The sequence below is a fragment of the Panthera onca genome, chromosome B2 (assembly GCF_046562875.1).
Source record: "Panthera onca isolate mPanOnc1 chromosome B2, mPanOnc1 haplotype 2, whole genome shotgun sequence".
Lineage (NCBI taxonomy): Eukaryota > Metazoa > Chordata > Mammalia > Carnivora > Felidae > Panthera > Panthera onca.
This window is the reverse complement of record NC_138343.1, coordinates 16,934,844-16,954,210: the sequence shown is the minus strand read 5'-3', so window position 1 is coordinate 16,954,210 and position 19,367 is coordinate 16,934,844. Positions and strand designations below refer to the sequence as shown.

Genomic DNA, 19,367 nt, shown 5'->3' with positions numbered 1-19,367 from the left:
TCTGCAGTGGGGTGGTCTGAATGAGATCCTTCTGGGCTTCGGGGAGCCCTAAAGACAATGACTGGTGTCTTTAAAAGAGAAAGGAGAGGCAGATTTGGACACCGATTTCAGAATCCTGCCATAGTAAGAGACACAGAGACATGCAAGGTAGAATGTCATATGAAGACGGAGGCAGAGATTGGAGCAGTGCAGCCGCACACCAAAGATTATCAGGGGCCATCGGAAGAAAGGCTTCTTCTCTAGAGCCTTCGGAGGAAGCATGTGCTGCTGCCACCTTGATTTCAGACTGCTAGCCTTCAGCACTGGAAGAGGATAAACCATTGTTTTTAAGCTACCTAGCTTGTGGTCCTTCGTTGTGCTAGCCCTAGGAAACTAAGAAAGATAATAATAGCTGTACTACTTCTAGATTGCTGCAACTATAAATGAATATATATTGTAAATATAATTATAAATATATTTATATTATAAATATACTTAAATTTAGCGATGGTAAATGTTAACTGGGGCTATCCAGATATACTGGATAAACACTCTAGCCTGATGTTCACTGGTCCTTGGAGGGTCTTTCAAGGGTGACCCTATGAGAGATGAAGTGACATGACAAATGTCGAGTGGAGAAGGGGGCAAGGTGAGAGGTAGTAAGGCAACCTGTCAAATGCAAGAGCTGCCCACACTGGGCATCTCCACCCACCAGCCAGGGAAAAGGGGCTGGCTGCCCTTAGATTTCAGGCACATGACCACAACCTCCTTGTAACACAGACAGAAGCACACTCACTCACGAATAGCTTAGAGCCTTGCTGGCTCTCATCCTCAGAGACCCTCCACCCTCATCCCAGAGCTGTACTTCCAATCTCTTTCCCAATAAGGAACCACAGGACCAAGATTTACGTGCATGTGACATTTTCATTAAACCCCTCAGGATGTGCAGCAATCTTTCTTTATCGTCGTTGTAAGTTATCCCAGGGCTCAACATGGCTCCCAGGTGGGCCCAACAGAGTTCATCTGTGAGTTGGAAGGACATTTGCAACAGGTCTTTTCTTCCCCATGGTGGGAGGTTTAGCCAGAAATCACCACTGTTGAGCAGGGAGACCATGACTGAATTGGGTGCAGACATATCTCTTGGCCTCTTCGTCTCTGTTTGGTGATCGGTGAGGGCACCAAAAGGTCGAAATAGCCAGACTAGAGTCCAGCAGAGGAAAATACAGGCAATGCCAATGTCATCTATCTTATAAAAAAAAAGAATTTTACTTCACCACATGACTTCACAAATTGGCAAAGATGAGAGAATGTATATAAAATGGCAATGTGAGTGCATTTTAGAATATACTTAAGGAAGATTTTCCAATGGAACAAAACACAACTAGATTGGGAGTTTTCATCATCACGTATCGGATTCCTGCCAAGGTAAAAGTCATACGGTATTTGTTTTCTTAACTCAACTTCATCTAACTTCATAATTTGAATCTTAATAAAATTAAGTGTTGAGTGAAAACAAATCCCCCCAGTGTCACCAAATGTATCAGCTCAGGTCAGACTTAAGCCTCAGCGGAAGGTTTTGTAAGCTCTTGTAGTGGAAATGTTTTTTCTCTTCTTCCTGTCTGCATCTCAGAGGGGCTGAGTCTAGCAGAGCAGCTGTTAACACAGCGAGCGGGAGAAGCAAGGCTCACTTCTATATTCCCACAGACACTACAGGCAGAAAGGCTGCAAACCCCTAACCCCAATGCAAGTGGCCCGAGCAGTGAGCACCTCGTCCCTGTCCTCAGACCATGCGTGCATATGACCCAGGCACAGTAGGCACTTGCTCAATGAATGAATGAATCCTACTGAACGGTGGAGTGCTATGTCGTTCGTTGCAACCTTATTGCTGGATCAAGAAGTCGGTTTAATGAGGGGACACCTGCATAGCTCAGCTGATTGAGCATCCAACTCTTGATTTCAGCTCAGGTCATGATCTCATGGTGGCTGGGTTCAAGCCCCGTGTCGGGCTCTCTGCTGACAGCTCAGAGCCTGAAGCCTGCTTCCGATTCTACGTATCTCTCTCTCTCTCTCTGCCCCTTCCCACCTCTCTCTCTCTCTCTCAAGAATAAATAAATGATAAAAATTATTTTAATTAAAAAAATAAACATTGAAAAAAAGAAATCAATTTTAATGGTCACAATTTCAGGCAACATTTCAGGTGATAGAATAGAAAATAATAGGATAGAGAATGGTCTGTCACACCTATTAAAGGTGTGTGTATGTGTTTCTACGGAGTCGTGATGTAAAATGTATTTCTGAGGTATCAGTCGGGAAAGACTAAAAGCCCTTGGTGAAGTGGAAACTGTGGGGGCCTTGAGTTGGATGGATCTGGGTTTAAATTCCCACACCACCTTGACTGAACTGAACATGTTATTTAAATCTGAGTGCATCGTAGCGTGTGATGCATCATACTCTGTGCATGGGCGGGTACAGTGATGAATAAGTCATGCCCCTTGCCCTCAACGCCACTCAGTGTACCTTTAATAGGTGTCAGTCTATCTTGAACACTTCAGGAGGTCTGGGACTGGTTGCGAAGATGTTTGGGTAAGAAGGAATCTCGGGGAAGTTCAACCAGGCTGAAGCTCTTCAAGGGCCAATGGAATCCAATTTTTTTTTTTTTTCTTTGCTCTGCCTCCTCTCTTTTTAAGAATGGTGACAATCCAGCACTAACTTCTCTCTCTAGCTATAAAGCAAATTTAAATTCCGGTAGTGCCAGCCAGACAATCAAGACTAGAAACATCGAGAATGGCGTGTCACAGCTGTGCCTCCTCTTTCCACTCCTCCAAAGGCTTGCAGAGTTTTGTTGACCCGTCAGTGGCCAAGATCATTGTCTAGCTCTATCTTGGGGCACACTAACCAAAGATTAGCTCCCGCAGAGTGGGATGGAGAGCCAGGAACCCACCCCCAGGCATCTCTTGGCAACTCACATGGTAAACCATTGTGAACTAGGCAAGTTTGTTCTTGGAGTCTGCAGCTGACCCTCTCTGAACCTATTCCTTTTCTCCCAATATCCTCATTTCCATTCTGCTAAGCATACCTTTTCCCGTATGAACACTTTCTTTCAGATCGCCAAATATCTCTCACTGATCATTGAACATGAATGAGAGCAAGTCCATGGGTCCCCTCTCTCAGTTATGTGTTAAATGTGTCTCTCCACGTCCAGTGGAATACTTTATCCAGGTGAAGGGTTGCTTTGTATATCAGTGAGATATTTGGAGTGGCAGAAAGACCGGAGACCTTTTCCACGGTCCCGAAGAGTCATACCCTGGGAGTGGCTGAAGAAGTGTCAGTTCAGACGAAGAGTCAGACTAGACCAAGACTCAATGATAGGAGCGATTATCTGTGAGAAAGGGGTGAGAAGGAAAGGAAGATAAATTCTGAGGTAAACACGATTTGTCTTCAGTGGTCTCCTTTCTTAGGGATAAGTCTCCCTGATTTGGATCAGTGCCATGTAGGTGCTCCTTGGGGCAATCAGGGCTATCCAGTCATTCAATCTGGAGCTCCATCTGTGTGCAATCTTTATTCCCCAAGCCATTCCTTGTCCGATTTTCCCCTTTATCAAAAAAAAAAAAAATTATGTTTGATATTTTGATTACAGAATATGCTTCATCCTGAAATGTGCTTTCTACTTCCGGGTCCCATGAAACTATCACCTGACCATCACTGTTAACAGGATCCTTGGATCGAACATGGAGACAGTATCTTAAGTGAAACAGCAGCTCTCATGTTAACAGTCTCAGCTTCTGGCAGAAGGGTAGACCCCTGGTGACGATGTCCATATGATTATGAGGCTGTAACCAACCCTCAAGTCAATCCTCTGTACATATTTCCAGTACTTTCTCAGGGCACAGAGCGAGGCCTCGTGAGGGATGCAGACAACTCGACATGGCTCAAGTTCTCCATGAGCTTGGAGTCAAGTGGGATGGAGAATCTTGGATGTCACTACCACTTAAATAGTCTTATTCACTCATGATAAGTATTATCGTGTGACTTGAAAGAACCAGGCCTCAGAAATGTAAACTATTTCCTCCAGATTGCAAATACATGGTGCGGGGTGGAGTCTGCTGGGTTCCGAAGCTCACCTTCTTTCCAGCAACCCAACCGCCATGGGGACAGAAGCCAAGAGGCTGGATGGAGAAGAGAGATGTCGTACTGGGTGGGACTGGTACGTCCCACTCTGGGGTGCGGAGAAGGGAATGAGCCTGGCGTCTTGGGGAGCTCGAGGGAGCTTTTTAGGAGACTGGGCACTGGCTCCCACCCAAGCCGGAAGCCACAAAGGACAACTGGCTTATACGATGATAGCTGGGTGGAGAGAGGTCTTTCCAGGTAGGGAGACCAGTTGAAGGAAAGGCTTGGAAATAGGAATAAAATCACGCTGGAGGCCCAAACAGGGGGCCCTGATTATTCCTTGTGGGACACTTGGTCTTTCACCTCTTCTTAATTCAGCCGAGGGACGGAGGGGCAGGGCAGGAGAGGGTTTCCCCAGTCTCAGGGACAGGAGCTCCGCAAACCTGGCCTTGCCCACAGTCTTATCTGGAGCTGCTGCCTCAAGAGGAGGAGGATGGGGGTCTCCAAGGTGAGGGGCTTTTGCTCAGAAGGCCCTGATGACGCAGGTTGCCAGTTTCCGGGGGGAGGAAGGCTGAAGGAGCCAGGTGCTGCTATATTCCCTATTTGGAATCCTGGCCAGTTTCAATTTACATAACACAGCTTAATCCGCAGAAACCGGAGCCCAGGAGGCAGGTTCTTTCTCTCTCTCTCTCTCTCTCTTTTTTTTATTCTCCGAGACACGGAAACCTTTATTTTCTCCCTACACCACAAACCGGTGCTGTTAAATAATATTGGATAATTGCACCTGTCGTACTCCCCATATTGTGCTGAGGAAAAATAATTGCCGGTTTTCTGCTTTGCAGTTGAGCTGTGACTTCGTCATTTGACTCGGAGCATGTCATTTTCTCCCATTTTAGACTGTGTACAGGCAGACTGTGTGAAAGGACTCACAGATAGCAGTCCTGCGTGTGTGAGTGGGCGCAGGCCTCATTCAGCAATGATTTCTAATTTATACAGCATTGAGAATCCACAGCTATAAATAAACAGTTCTGACTGGCTTTGCTGCCTACTCAAATGCTTTATTAAAAAAAAAAAAAAAAAAAAGAAGAAGAAGAAGAAGAAGAAGAAGAAGAAGAAAGAAAAGAAAAGAAAGAAAGAAAGAAAGAAAGAGAAAGAAAGAAAGAAAGAAAGAAAGAAAGAAAGAAAGAAAGAAAAAGAGCCACCAACGGCATGAGAAGGGAAAACAATGTCTGGGTACGGATTCTGGTTTCTGCCACCCGGGCCCCGGAGGGAGAGGCCCAGGCTTGGGACGGGTGGGTTCAGCGCTCAGCCTGGAGGCCTTCTGGAAGCCCCGCCTCCCCGCCCCTCCCTCAGCCCCCTGGGCTCCCCACGTACAGGCGCCACGTGTTCGGGGATTACAGTATATGAAACTGACTTCCTGTTATGACAAGTACTGCGAGCGAGTAGGTGCAGGGGAGCGGAAAATAGCTTGAGAAATGGATGACCCATTTGAGGGGAGGATGGGGTTAATGGATCGTTTAGGCAAACAGGAGAAGTCTTCGCCTCGAACTGAAAACGGGCGTCGTGCGTTAGGTAGCCACTCCAGAACGTATGGCCCGGTCGTGAGGCACCAGAGTTGCTCTTCCCTCTGCCGCCGGGGATGACAGTTTCCACCCAGTTGGGGGCCCCTGACCACCACCTTCTTCGGTCCAGCCCTGCTGACGTACTAATACATTTTTGCTTTTTTTTTTTTTTTTTTTTTTTAAGTGAAAGCTTTCAGATGGCCAGTTACTGCTTTGCCGTGTAACCAAGAGGTGGGAAGGCGGGTTCGGGAAGCAACCGCCCCTGTGACCCTGGCCCAGTCGCTTCCTTCCTCCGAGGCCAGGGGAGCCCTCCAGGCCAGCTCTTCCAGCCTTGCGAGGCCCACGTGGTTACGCGTGTCTCGTCCCAGCTCTGCCTTCAGTGGCCGGTTGGTGGCTTGGAAAAGGCTGTGGTGGAGTGTTTACGCCTTGGAGTGGGCAAAACACTATAAATCAGGGCCTTACACTTTCTTTTTCCTGGAGAGTTGACTTTTTTTTTTTTTTTTTAGGTTTTCTTTTAAAGCTTATTTATTTCGAAGGAGAAAGGACATGGTCACGTGTGCATGTGCGTGTGCATGCTCAAGTAGGGGAGGCACACAGAGAGAGAGAAAGAATTCCAAGCAGGCTCCCCACCGTCAGCTCAGAAGCCCTACACAGGGCTCGATCACACGAACCGTGAGATCACGACCTGGGCCAAAATCAAGAGTCCTTCGTTCAACCGACTTAGCCACCCAGCCCCCCACCCCCACCCCCGAAAGTTAATTTTTAAACATTCACGGAGCACACCAATATCAGAAACTCCGTTTGTTCATCTGGAAAATGAGAACCTAATATATTTTCGACTTATATTTTTGTGTGGGTAGAATGAGACCATGGGGGTGAGTGCAGCTTGTAAATTACATGCCCCAGTACAAATATTATTGCGATTCTCTCACTGGTGGGTGTTGTTTTCTAACCACGCAGGGCCTGGCGTAGCCTTACGCAGGCAGCAAACCCTGCGGACCTCGTAATGCTATTCAGTGCTCATCGCAGGTATTCTGCCGATTTTCCCTTTACCGCGGCACCCTGGAGCCACCTAAGGGCTGATGTGCGTGCCCAACCGGGAGGTGGTTCTGAGGGATTTCTGGTGTTGGAATGGCTGCTGCACTTTGGTCAGTCATGCAGAAATCAAGGTTTCATTTGTTTCCAGGGACAGCGAAGCCACAGAGAGAATTCTGCGGGCTCTTTCCGGCCAACAGCTCACAATCGCTCTGATAAGTATGCAGCCCGAGTCAGTTTCGGGGTGTGGAAAATGTGGGTGATCCCCTGCGGGTTTCCCATTTGGGGAATTTCCGCCTTGACAACTGCTTCGGGGCTCCTGCGGAGACCAGGTGCTTGGAGCAGTCAGGCAGCAGCAGGTATAGGAAAGGAGGCGGTCAGTGTTCTCAGCTCAGCCCAAAAAGACTGGAGGCTCATATCTATATATTAGTGGATCAAGGATTAGGAAGACAGCAGGTTTCTCTGTGCCTGCCCTAGGCTTCCTGTGGGCCGCCCGCCCTACTGTGTCAGTTGGCAGCCTTCTCTGACACTTCAAGACTTCTTGGTCTTTCTGAGGTTTTCTGGTGTTGGGATAGATACCGCACGGTGGCTGGTCAAATGGCAGTCAAGGCTTACTGTGATTCCAGGAACAGTTTTTACCAAATGTTACCGATTGTTGCCAAATTTCTCCTGTACGGCGTTAGGTTAGGAAGCCCAAGCACAGTCTACTCTGGGGCCCACACCCAACCCACCGGGACCTGGTGACACGCTGCCAGACTCCAACATGTTGACCCACATGTAAACCCTTGTTATCCATGTTCTTTACAAAATGAAGGCCCAGTAAATAAAGACCCTGTAAAGAAAGACCCACAAAAACCCCCTAGGAAGATCAAAGTAGGGTTCACGGATGTGCGTTGTTAGTCAACCGGCAGTCAGCTTTGTTAAACCATAAGAGCTCACTCAGCGAGGTGTTTTGTACCAACGTGTTCTCGGGGCGCCTCAGGGCCATGTCACTTCCCATCACTTGCTCCCCAAGAGGTACATTTATTTGATGAAGTAATCCACATTTGAATGGAAGAGATGTTGATGACATTGCTGTGTCCCGTCTTTGGACCTGCCCCAGATGCTCGCTCCCAAGATGGACAGATTTCCCCATATTTTTTTTTACAACTTAACTGTCTCATTGCACCAATCAGTTTGCTATCCTGTGAGGTGGACAGACAACTTCGGCAGCACCCGTCTCCCTACATTTATGTCTAGACTGTGGAAAACAAAATAGATGAGCAATCCGTGAAAATGACTAGTTTACGAAAATACTTGCTTTTAGGAAAGTTGGGGTTATTAAAAATGGCACTGGACTGAGAAGTAGAAGATCGGGGGACAAATGCGATTGTCTTTGGCCCTCATGCAGGTTACTTTTTATCTAGGTCCTCAGCACCCTCCTCTCTAAAGTGAAGAGTTTTGACGACCCTAAGTTGCTTTCTCTCTCCTAAGCATTCTCTAACGCCAAATTTATGCAAATTTCCTTGGCCTTTGGCCAGATTTTGACCGCAGAGGCCAGAAGAAGGGAACAGATTCTGAGACAGCAGTTGTTTTTGAACAACTGTCCAGTAAAACCTTTACATGTCCAGTAAAACCTTTCAAAAAACGAAGAGTCCCCAAATTAAGCTACCTTCAGAAACCCTCCTATTAAATTTAATATCATCCTCTGTCCTTTCTGCCTTCTTATCTGACTCTATCACCTCCCCGCCAACCAGAAAGAAAAGAAAAAAAAGAAAAGAAAAGAGAAGTATCTCATGTTTTCTTCCTCTTTTGTTCTTAAAAAATGGCCTGTGATCACTTCCTCTTCTTCCTTGGCTGGATCATGTCACCTGCACAATGAAGAACAGAGAGAGAGAGAGAGAGAGATCAGACTTCAGGGTTTCCCTAATGAGTATTCTTGTGTGAATAGACATTCACTGTGCCTTGGGCCAGTGGAAGATCAAGGGCAATTATCCCAAGGCAAGTAGATGCACTTTACGAAGTTCTGAAAACCTACCACCTCTCCAGAGAGGGTAAGAAGTGACTCTGTTGTCCTCATTTGGTGCTTGGCTCACAGCTAGCCTGTTGACCAATGGTTCCATTTGCCTTCAAGGCTTCTGCATGTCTAATGTGCACTGACTGATGTCGCTTTTGGTCAAGTCTTTACAGGCGGCACACCACCCATCGACTAACTCGGAGATTGTTGCAAATTGTTGCAATCTTTTCGGAGATGAAGAGACATCAAATTAGAGGAGAAATAGAAGAGTGGCTATTCACCTATTTAGGGTTCATTCCACAACCTCTCATCGAATCACCTTATCAGAATGGAAAAGTACTGGCATATTAGATTCTAGTAAGCTCTTGAGAGGGGCATTCTTCTACTGAAATTATAGCATTAGAGTTCTAGAATCACTTCCATTCAGCCAGGTTGGTACCTCCTTCTTTATTGATCATACATCTTCACACAAGCTCTGAAATGTCTAACACCTCACGAATGCATTATCCTTTCCACCTGTTGCCAAATGTTAACAATCCTACTTCGAAAACTTTTCTCAAGTCAGCCTCTCCTTGCCCATTCCAGAGCCCTGTTAGTTCTGGCTTTGTGCCACAGCGACCTCATGCCCCTAGTTTCATGCTTCACCCTTCAGATTCTGCCCCCTCCATCAATTATATCCTTAAATATCTTCTACTAATTTTATTTTGCTAGAAGTCCCCTTCTCGGGGGCTGTAGTGACTGATGACCTGAAATCCCCCTTATCACACTGATTTTCTAGGACAGCAGACTCCTAATCACACAGCCTTTGGGGCCATCCTGCATTCATGTCTCTCAACACTTAAGGACAGTCCTCTCTCTTATTCTTCTACTCATCAATCCAGATACCCTCAGTCACTCCAGAGAAGCCTTCTTAATATATCCAGCTTACAGGCTTCATGTCATTTTGATTTATGATCTCACTTATTTTTCATTTTCCATGTAGTTTCTCTCCTCCCCAGGTCTCTGACTACAAACAAAGGACCTCCTCTTTTCTGAAGCATACCCATTTTGTCTCTAATGAATCCTTTTTCAGCTAAATGACACATTAATTCCTTCCTGTTCAAGATCTTGGGCAACATAAGCTTCTCACCTTTGTCCCCCCGCCTCCCCGCTGTCCCTTTGAAGGTTCCTAAAACTCTCTTTATCCATGCTGTTTACCAACCCCCCAGCCCCTCAAGTGTAACTGTAACCATAACCATACTTCTGCAACCCCAGTTGCCAATGATTGGAGAGTCCTTCTCCATTTAAGAAACACGACAGAAACTGAAGACTTAGAGCCCAGGACCGGAAGTGGTGGCAGGAAGTTCCTTTGTGGGAGGAGCGCAGGTGGCTCTTTCTCCTGGATCAGAATCTCCCACGTCTAACACTAAACAGCTAGACGGAGCACTGAGACATTTCCATATACCCACAAACACATTAGAGAAGGCATCGAGTATGTCTCTGTGTGGACTTCCAACAATCATTTCTTCTGTAGTGACCTCCGTGGTGTGAACATCACAGAAACCATATTTTTCTTTTTGTTTCTGGCAGGTAGGGGTGGGTCCTTAGTCCTGGATTCTCACAGAACTGAGAGGTCTCTAGGCTTCTTTGAATGCTCAGAATTGGTCTCTGACCACGATTCCACAGCACGTGGCTGGAGATAAAGGAACCGTTGACTTAGTAATGGATAGTATTACCTTACGCAAAGTTCACAACCAGGACTCCAAATTCTGACAGGGAAACAATGTTTGTTATCGCTCTTTTCTTCGTGGCAGGACGGTTCTTCCCGCGGGATGCCCACTAGGAGTTGGCAGGGAGTTAGGGAGCTACGTCCACCCCTGCCTCATGTTAGTCCTTTCTTAATCTTCTGTTAGATACCAAGGAGGAGAGACATTTTAGGCCAAGCATTTAACGTTTGTCTTGTGCAAGATCCAAACGTTTTCTGCCGTCATGGCAAAAAAAAAAAACACAACCCATTCTTTTAACCAACATCACTATGGGTACCATATGTAATTATATTCCTTATTATTCCAATAGTCAGAAAACAGAGTAAGTAAAAACATTACATTCACAAAGATTTACACCTATGTATCTACAATCACAAAAGCTACTGCTGCTAGACTTTGAACTGAAAACTTGAAGAATATTTGCCTAGTTTATGCGGGTTGGCTTGGAAAAGGGTGAGAAGGCAGATGGCTGGGGAGATAGGAGGTGTTAGAAGAATGAGGTTTGCACATGAATGAGTAAAAGTTTCAGTGCAGACGTAGCAGGAAGGCGATGGATTCGAGGTTCTGGCTGGAGAAACCCTCGTGAGGAAAGAGGCAGTGAAAGGAGGAGAAGCAATAATCCAGTTTGGACTCTGTTTGAGCTGAGGGAGATGAAATCAGGGCAAGAAAGGCAAAAAGGAGATGCAATTTTGTTGTTGACTGAATGCTGCTCCTGTGAGACCACGCTTTAGAAATACATACGGACTGGGGCACCTGAGTGGCTCAGCCAGTTAAGCCTCTGACTTTGGCTCAGGTCGTGATCTTAATGCTCGCAAGTTCGAGCCCCACGTTGGGCTCTGGGCTGACGGCTCAGAGCCTGGAGCCTGCTTCAGAGTCTGTGTCTCCCTGTTTCTCTTCTCCTCCCCCGCTTGTGCTCTGTCTCACTCTCTCGAAAATGAACAAACATTTAAAAAAATAAAAAATAAATAAAAAGAAATGCATATGGAGTCATCTCCTGATAAGATTCTTTTGTGAGGAAATGATCAGGGGCAATATGCAAGAGAGAAAAAAATCGCAAAGCAAATATCTTCATGTATAAAACTAAAGAGGTTGACTAGATGGCCTCTAAGCAGTTTCAACAATGAAATCTCCCTTTTAAAATATCTGGTCTACAGGGGCCCCTGGGCAGCTCAGTCGGTGAAGTGCTGGGCTCTTGATTTCAGCTCAGGTCACTACCCCAGGGTCATGGTATCACCCTGAGTCGGGCTCTGTGCTGAGTGTGGAGTCTCTCTCTCTCTCTCCCCCTTTCCTGCCCCTAGTCTCATTCACTCTTTCCCTCCAAATAAGTAAATAAACACTAAAAAAAAAGATCCTGTCTACAGAAAATAGTATTAAAGGAAGGCCTTAACGTTATTCTGTCCTAGCCATAGACAAAGTCACTTGGTTAGACTAGAATTTTCAGTTTATAAACTCTCCTTAGGAAGGCGAGGATTTGTGGTCTCAGGCCCTGACAAAGGATAGTCTGATTCCGGGCACAAGTCTCTCAGGAATGTAAGAAGAGGGGTCAGGGGCCAGAGATAAGCTGATTACGTCTCTGGCCACAGCTACATATAAGAGGCTTTGCCATGATGTCCTGGAGGCACTTAGCTCCTTCCTGTGCCTGACCTGTCTTGTGGGTTGTGTTTCTCTTCCTGAGGAAGAGACCTGCATCTGGATGTCAGCATTCTTGTGTCTTATCAAGGAGAAAACAAGAAAAGAAAGAAAATTCAGTACTTAAATGGCAGACAAGGAAGCCTGAACCGGAATCCCTTGACAGTCCCTTTCTCCAAATCAGGGTGGAAAGAATATGTCTGGGGCCTCCCTAGGTGCTCAGACATGGCGGGCCAAGCTTACACCAATCTGCCAGAGGCTGTTTCACCTTGCCTGATTCTACTATCGTTTGAAATGTATGTTCCATCTAACTCGGCCCGAAAAGTAGAAATCGAATCTTTCCTGGTGGACGTCTGGTCCCCCAGAGTGACCCAGTGCTGGTCCAGTCCTCTGTCCTGTAACACATGACAGCTAGCACAAGAAGGGGGGTGAGATGGCGACAAGTCAGGCAGGGTGGCCCTCCGGCACCGCCTGAGAGCTCTTCGGGCCACAGCATCCCCTTGGAGACCAGCAAGACCTTCCTGAGGGCCTGATAGCATTTGTCTCCCTGCACACAGGGCCGGTCCCGTGAGTCTGCGTGCTCCTGGGGGACATCACGTACTATCCAGGTTTACATGTGATCACCGGCATCACCTTTCCCTACGGCCCTTCTCACTCCTCCCCACTGTCACCCACCAACGTGACACACGAGGATGTAGGAAGAGGGTAGGCGTTCAGCCACTGTGGCCATCACTGCAACAGGCCAGCAGCATCAGTTTCTTTGGGTGTAGGCATCGGAAGGCCAGAATGCCCTGCCATACCTCAAATCTGCCAAATCTATTACATTTTAACAAGAGCCTCGTGTTAGCAAGAGCTGGAGGTGCATTCAAGTCTGGGAAGTGCTGCTCTGAGACGGTGGCTCTGGACGTTGCCTGCAAACCACAGTAACTGGAAAGCTCTGAAAACTATCGATGCCAAGGACCCACCACCAGAGACAGCGACGTCATTGGTCTGGGGTGGACCCGAGGATCAGTGTTTCTCAAACGCCCCCAGTGACTTAGCAACAGTGATTTTACAACGTGGCGAGGAGATTAAGGACCGTTGCTAGAGAGTTCCTCGCATGGTCGATGGGTCCTCACTGGTATTTTCTTGACCACTTGGTGCTTGGCTGATAACTCCTGAGCGGACCGCGCTGTGTCTCAGGATTTCAGAACCGGGGATTCTGATTAATTCCAGCCTCGGTTAGCCTGACCTCCTCCATCACTCTAGCTTTGTAAGAATTGTTTCACCTCTGTCGATTTGCCCGCAGCTGTGTGATTGTTGCTTTGCAAGGGCCTTCGGCTGGGGAAACTGGTCATTGATGCATAAAACTGAGGGAGAGGATGGGAATGTCCGCATAGAAAAGGTGACTGGGTTCTGAGGAGGGAGAATGACGTTAACGGCAATGGTCACGGGTTCTATGTGCCAGGCCCTGCTCTAGTCACTTGACACTTCTCCCATCGTTTACGGTTTTCCGGGATGTTAGGAGGAGGCTACTAGGATTGTCTCTGTGACACGCAAGGAAAACGGGAACACTACTGTGAAGGCACTATTCAGTGCCTTGCCCGGTGTCACAGGCCTACCAGGAGTAGGACCAAGGTAGGAACCCGGGCAGTCTGGCACAGAGTTTTTCCCCTAACCACCACCTCCCCCTGTGTCACCAAAGCACTCCTTAGAGTTTTGCTCTCATCCAAGGAAGCTCAGGTGTGAACAGGTGACAAAATCGAGGGAGCCCCGGATTTGGACTGAGGAGGTGGCTGCCTTCGTCTCTCCCTGGATCCAGAACAGAAGGTTCGGAGAGGAACCCGAGGTAGAAGAACCACACAGTTGATCGTCCAAGCCTCGACAAGGCTAAGCTACATGCACACTGGCGTGGCAGGCATTAACCAGGACTGTCCGAGGCAAACTGGCATGAGGTCCCGTCACTGAGTCGTTGAAAGGTACTGACACAGCTTACTTACGTGGCCCGTTTGTGGCTTGGTGGGGGACGTAGCCTAGTTTCCTGATTTCTAGCCCAGGGCTCTACCCCCCGCTTTGCACCGCCTGCCATAACGTGCATCTCTTTTCAACAGCTCCCCAACCAGGATTCCATAGCGTCACTGTCTCTACTCCTTAAACTCTCCATCCAGTGCTTTAATCTCCAACCATCAGAGTCACTCCTTGACCACTATATCCAGAATCCTTGTGCACAAAATCCCATTAAATGCCTAGACAGAAGAACCCTCAGATATCTTTGTCTGCATTGATTCATCCATGGGATAAGCTAATGGAAAGGGGAGATTCAAAGATGGAGAAGACATACCCTAACCCTTATAGAACTCAGGGTCTAGGGTAAAAACAAATCTCTGTGCAGACCAGAGAAGGCTTCCTGGAAGGGGTGAGTTGATATGATTCAGTGGGTGCGAGACAGGCAAAGACTGGGGAATGTGAGAGACTGAAGCCCAGGATGGTGAGGAAGAGCATCAATGTGTAAAGAAAACAAGCAATTTGCGGGTGCTGGGGCACACATTTAGAAAAAGCAGAGGAGAAGCCAAGGCAGGGATTGGTTCACAGAGACCCTCATGTGTCATCCCAAGAACTTGGATTTTCATCTGTAAATTGGGGAAGGCTTAAAGTGTTTTAAGGAGACTAAGACGTGAGAAAGTGTGTTCACATAGATAGTTCTGTTTACTTTTAGGCAATTTAAAAGTGTTCACTGCCATTGGAATGTTAAGTGATCTAATTTCTCCCTCTCTTTTAAATTTTTAAAAATGTTTATTTATTTATTTTTTTAAAAGAGAGAGAGAGAGAGAGCACGAGCAAGCCAGGGAGGGGCAGAGAAACAGGGAGAGAGAAATTCCAAGTAGGCTCCGTGCTGTCAGCGCAGAGCCTGACGCGGGGCTCGAACTCACGAATTGTGAGATCATGCTCCGAGCGGAAGCCAAGAGTCGGAAGCTTAACCCACTGAGCCACCCAGGCGCCCCTCTAATTTCTCTTTTAATTCTTATTAGACCATTTGTAATTATGATCTGTTTAGAATTTAACCCATTTATGATCTTATTCTGATGCTATATAGGACTTTTGACTCAGTCTATTCTTTAAGGAGACTCTAGATTTCTTAAAAATCTAGAGAGAGGAGAGGGATGCGTGGCCACCCACAGTAATCTCTATCACTCACATAAACATTCCCATGTGTGCATGTGAGGGTCCACGTGTTGACCCTAGCCTAGTTACTCATTGGGACCTAACTGTAGTGAAAAATTAGATGTAGTTCTTAACCAACGAAGCTTATTTAAATGCACTTTGTGTTGTGGGGCACCTGGGTGGCTCAGTCGGTTAGGCATGACTCTTGGTTTGGGCTCAGGTCAGGATCTCACGGTTTTGCAGGTTCAAGCCCTGTGTCAGTCTCCTTGCTGACAGTGCAGAGCCTGCCTGGGATTCTTTCTCTCTCTCTCTCTCTCTCTCTCTCTGCCCCTCCCCCACTCATACTATCTCTGTCTCTCTCAAAATAAATGAACGTAAAAAAAAAAAAAAGAGCTTTGTGTTGAACATAGTGATCTCAATACTACTAAATTTGGTGAAAAGATTTTTAATTCAGTGGATGTTTAAAAGCCACTGTAGAATAAGAACTTAAAAATTCATCATTATTGAATTCAATACAGTTGTTTTAAAAAGTTAACGTTCTCTAAGCCCTGAGTAATCATATTTTTCTCTGCACGTCTTGTTTCTGTCACATTTCAAATGGATTAGGTTCTTTTTTTCTTTCTTCATATATATATATATATATATATATATATATATATATATATAGGGAAGACATCAAAAATCCTTACCAAGAACTTCAAGTTGCCAAACCAGTTAGAATTAGATGTCAACACATCTGAAATGTCAACAAATTCCCCGCCCCCCCGGATAATTTCCTGCGATTTGGAATGCTGATTTTGGGAATAAATAAACACAACATGAATGAACTGGTTTTTAAGTGTTTGCTTTCAAGGATATTGCCTTTAAGATTTCCCCAACCAGTTAAATTCTCCAAAAGGAGAAAACAAGTGAAAAAGCCAAGTTGCCTGCTTATTTCTCTAGGGTCTCATTCTCCTCTCAGAAATATACACTCTTGTACTGAAGCTTCTGAAACTGTCATGTTGTTTTTCTTTTCTTTTTCTTTTTTTTTTTTTCTTTTTTGCATACACGGGCTTATGTTTTCACACCAGTTCATAGATTGGGCGGAAGAAGCCACTTCTGCCATTTCTATTTTGATAGAACAGAATGGCATGTGGGCGAGTGATGTGGGGGACTGTATGTGACTCTTGTCTTCCTTATATACAAAATCAGGGGAGAGTTCCTGTACTTCCCTTTGGGTGGGGAAAAAAAATCATGATTATTTTGCAGCCTGACTTTTTGATAGTTACTTCCCCAACAAAATAATGTTCTGGGGGTCGGGGCAGTGGGGGGAGCAAGGAATCAAAGAAAATCTATTTTAAAGTCAGCTAAGTTTTTTTTTTTTTTTTTTTTTTTTTTTTTTAATGAAGAAGCAATATGGTTCCAACCACCTAGAATTGGGAAGCTTAGCTTGCTGACCTATTCACTTGGCCTAAGACCCTGTCTAAATGACAATTCCCATCTCAAGTACAGGGGGTGATTTTATCTGGTAAATGTTGTGCTAAGGGTTGAGAAGCAGCCGAATGGGAGAGGGATGGGAGGCCGTCTGGGAAAGCGCTACTGAGGGTGAGAACTAAGAGGTCATCTGGACCCACACCCTTCAAGAAGAAAACCTTGACATTTAACAGCTTGGATCGCTCAGTCCCTCGCTTAAGGGAGGAAGACTCTGAGTTCAGTTTTTCATGCGAGGATAGTGACACCTTGCTCTTACTCTGGGTCCTGAACTCTCTAAATAAGATTATTTTTAGCCTTAAAGTTAAAGGAGGTGCTGTGTGTGTGTGTGGTGGGGGTGGGGGGTGGGCAGGGAAAGAATGTGATGGGGTCCTTTAAGAAAATGCAAACTTCTTCCAGGCTTTCCCTTTGTCTGCTTTGGTAGGACTTGAGTCCTCTGGACAGAGCCATCAAGGACCGCTTCCTTCTGCTTTGGACTAGATTCTCCCTCTGTTTTCAGGAGGAGTGGAGAGAGTGTAAGGAAGATGTGTCTCTGTAGGTAAAAGAGAAATAAACTGACCCCATTTCCAGTGGTTGAGCTTCTCTCCAAGTAGATAAATGCTGGCGGTAAAGATGTAGCTGAGGGAGAAGAAGGCTGTCAGCCCCACCGGGCTGAGTCTGGCAAACAAAGGATACACCCACGTACCGGTCTCAGAGTAGATCCATAGGACCCTGCAGATAATGACAAATCACAATAATTAGGATGATGGGGGGTGGCGTGGTGGCAAAGCCGCTTTATCCTCAAGATCAATGGGGTTCTGGAGCCCAGGCAGATGAAAAGAAGCCATGGGGATCATTTGTCAACAGCTGAGGTGCTCCACAAACCTACAGAAGTGATTCTTTTCTGGATAAATAGGCTTGATTCAAAGAGACATCCTATTTCATAAGGTGTGCTGGGCTCTTCTACCTAATCCATTAAAATTCGATGCTGGTGAAAGAATATGGGAGAACATCAAACACATCATCAGCCTAAGAGAGTATGTGAGGACGCGAACTATTCTTTTCCCTGAGAGGTAGGGCCTGCCGAGACATTGAACTTGCCGAGATGGCATCATTTTCTGGCTCTCAGCCAGACAAGTGGGGTTTGCGTTTCTGCACCTAAGAGTCAGGTGTAGCCCTGAGCCTCTTAGGGTAGGAGGGACAGAGATGGAACCTCATTGCTCTATTGCAATAAGCCTTTTAGAGGTAGGAGAGGTTTAATTGTTGGCCCCGATTTTCAGCTCACGAATCTAGCCACGGATACGGTGTGCGGTAGGGAAGGATGGATTTACAGGAGGTTCGGATCTTGCTCACGTGAGGATAAAATAGAAGTCACTTCTGTAAGCCAAGAGAAGGAAAAGAAATGCCGGGAGAGGAGCCACGATATCTAAGAGAAGCCTGCAAAGGCAGCGTGCTGGAAACCAACTGCATCGCCCGATGCCAAAATCTGAAATAACTTTTAAAATTAAACATGGGGAAGATGATGTATCTAGCAGAGTTTATAATTGGTGAAGCGGACAGAGTCTGAAACCAGCCTTCTGTGATTCAAAGTCTAGTTCTGCCGCCTATTACCTCTCTTACCTTTAGCTGTTTATTGAACCCCCTCTGCCTCCTGCCCTCATGTGAAACATGAGGGGTGCAAACAGCGTCCATATTATAAAGCTGTCATCAAGATTAAGGGAGTTAACCCATGTAGAATAAAATAGTGTCTGGCCCACGGTGATCATTTAATAAGAGTTTTAAAGTTTTCCCCTTCTTAGGGATGGCACAGAGGGGTCTTAGCAACCTTTCTTTGAGGCTCCCTGTCTCCAGTAACAATTAGGATAGACCGGGTCATGCTTCAGAAACAACAGGCAAATTTTGATGCCCTAGGTTATCAGTTCAGAGGGAAGAATAAAATTCTGAGCTTAATTAAACTTTCAGAAACCCAAGTGTACTCTGAATTGTTTAAAATGCTTTAGATTTTTCAAATGCTTACGGAAGAGACAAGGACTAAAATCAGCGTCAGGACTGGGGTGAGGCAAGGGAGGTACCTATGGTATGAAATTCAAGGGGCCATCTCTGTACATCCAGAACACAATCAATATGGTGACAAGGAAGCCTATGGAATGGGAAACAATATTTTCAAATCACATATCTGTTAGAGGATTAATATCCATGATATACAAAGTACTCCTACAACTCAACAACAGCAACAAAACACCCCAAACAACCCCATTAAAAATGGGCAAAAGAACAAATGGACCTTTTTCCAAAGAAGATACACAAATGGCCAACAAACGGTACTCAGCACGTCATCAGCCAAAGAGACTGCTGTGGAAAACAGTGTGGCAGTTACTCAAACAGGTAGATATAGGATTATCATATGATCTGTCAATGCCACTTCCTGGTACCTACCCCCAAAAAATCGAAAGCAAGTACTCAAAGACATATTTGTATACCTGTGTCCATAGCAGTATTATTTTCGTTTTTCTTTTTCTTTTTTTTAACGTTTATTTTTTTTTAATTTTTTTTAACGTTTATTTATTTTTGAGACAGAGAGAGACAGAGCATGAATGGGGGAGGGTCAGAGAGAGGGAGACACAGAATCTGAAACAGGCTCCAGGCTCTGAGCTGTCAGCACAGAGCCCGACGCGGGGCTTGAACCCACGGACCGCGAGATCGTGACCTGAGCTGAAGTCGGAC

The 19,367-nt window shown here is 46.0% G+C and overlaps 1 protein-coding gene across 3 annotated transcripts in view; it reads right to left on the bottom strand.

Moving 5' to 3' along the window:
• ADTRP (androgen dependent TFPI regulating protein) overlaps positions 1-19,367 on the bottom strand; it is an 82,026-nt gene that overhangs the window by 8,716 nt on the left and 53,943 nt on the right. The window contains exons 5-6 of one of the 3 annotated variants that reach the window (XM_078446640.2): positions 17,224-17,375; positions 1,203-1,225 (exon numbers count right to left, since the gene is read on the bottom strand). In XM_078446640.2, coding sequence (XP_078302766.1) covers positions 1,218-1,225; positions 17,224-17,375 — 160 coding nt within the window. In that variant the 3' untranslated portion in view covers positions 1,203-1,217. Of the gene's footprint in view, positions 1-1,202; positions 1,226-7,630; positions 8,534-17,223; positions 17,376-19,367 lie in introns of those variants that run through there. The other 2 variants (XM_060614796.3, XM_078446641.2) reach the window with 2 other exon arrangements.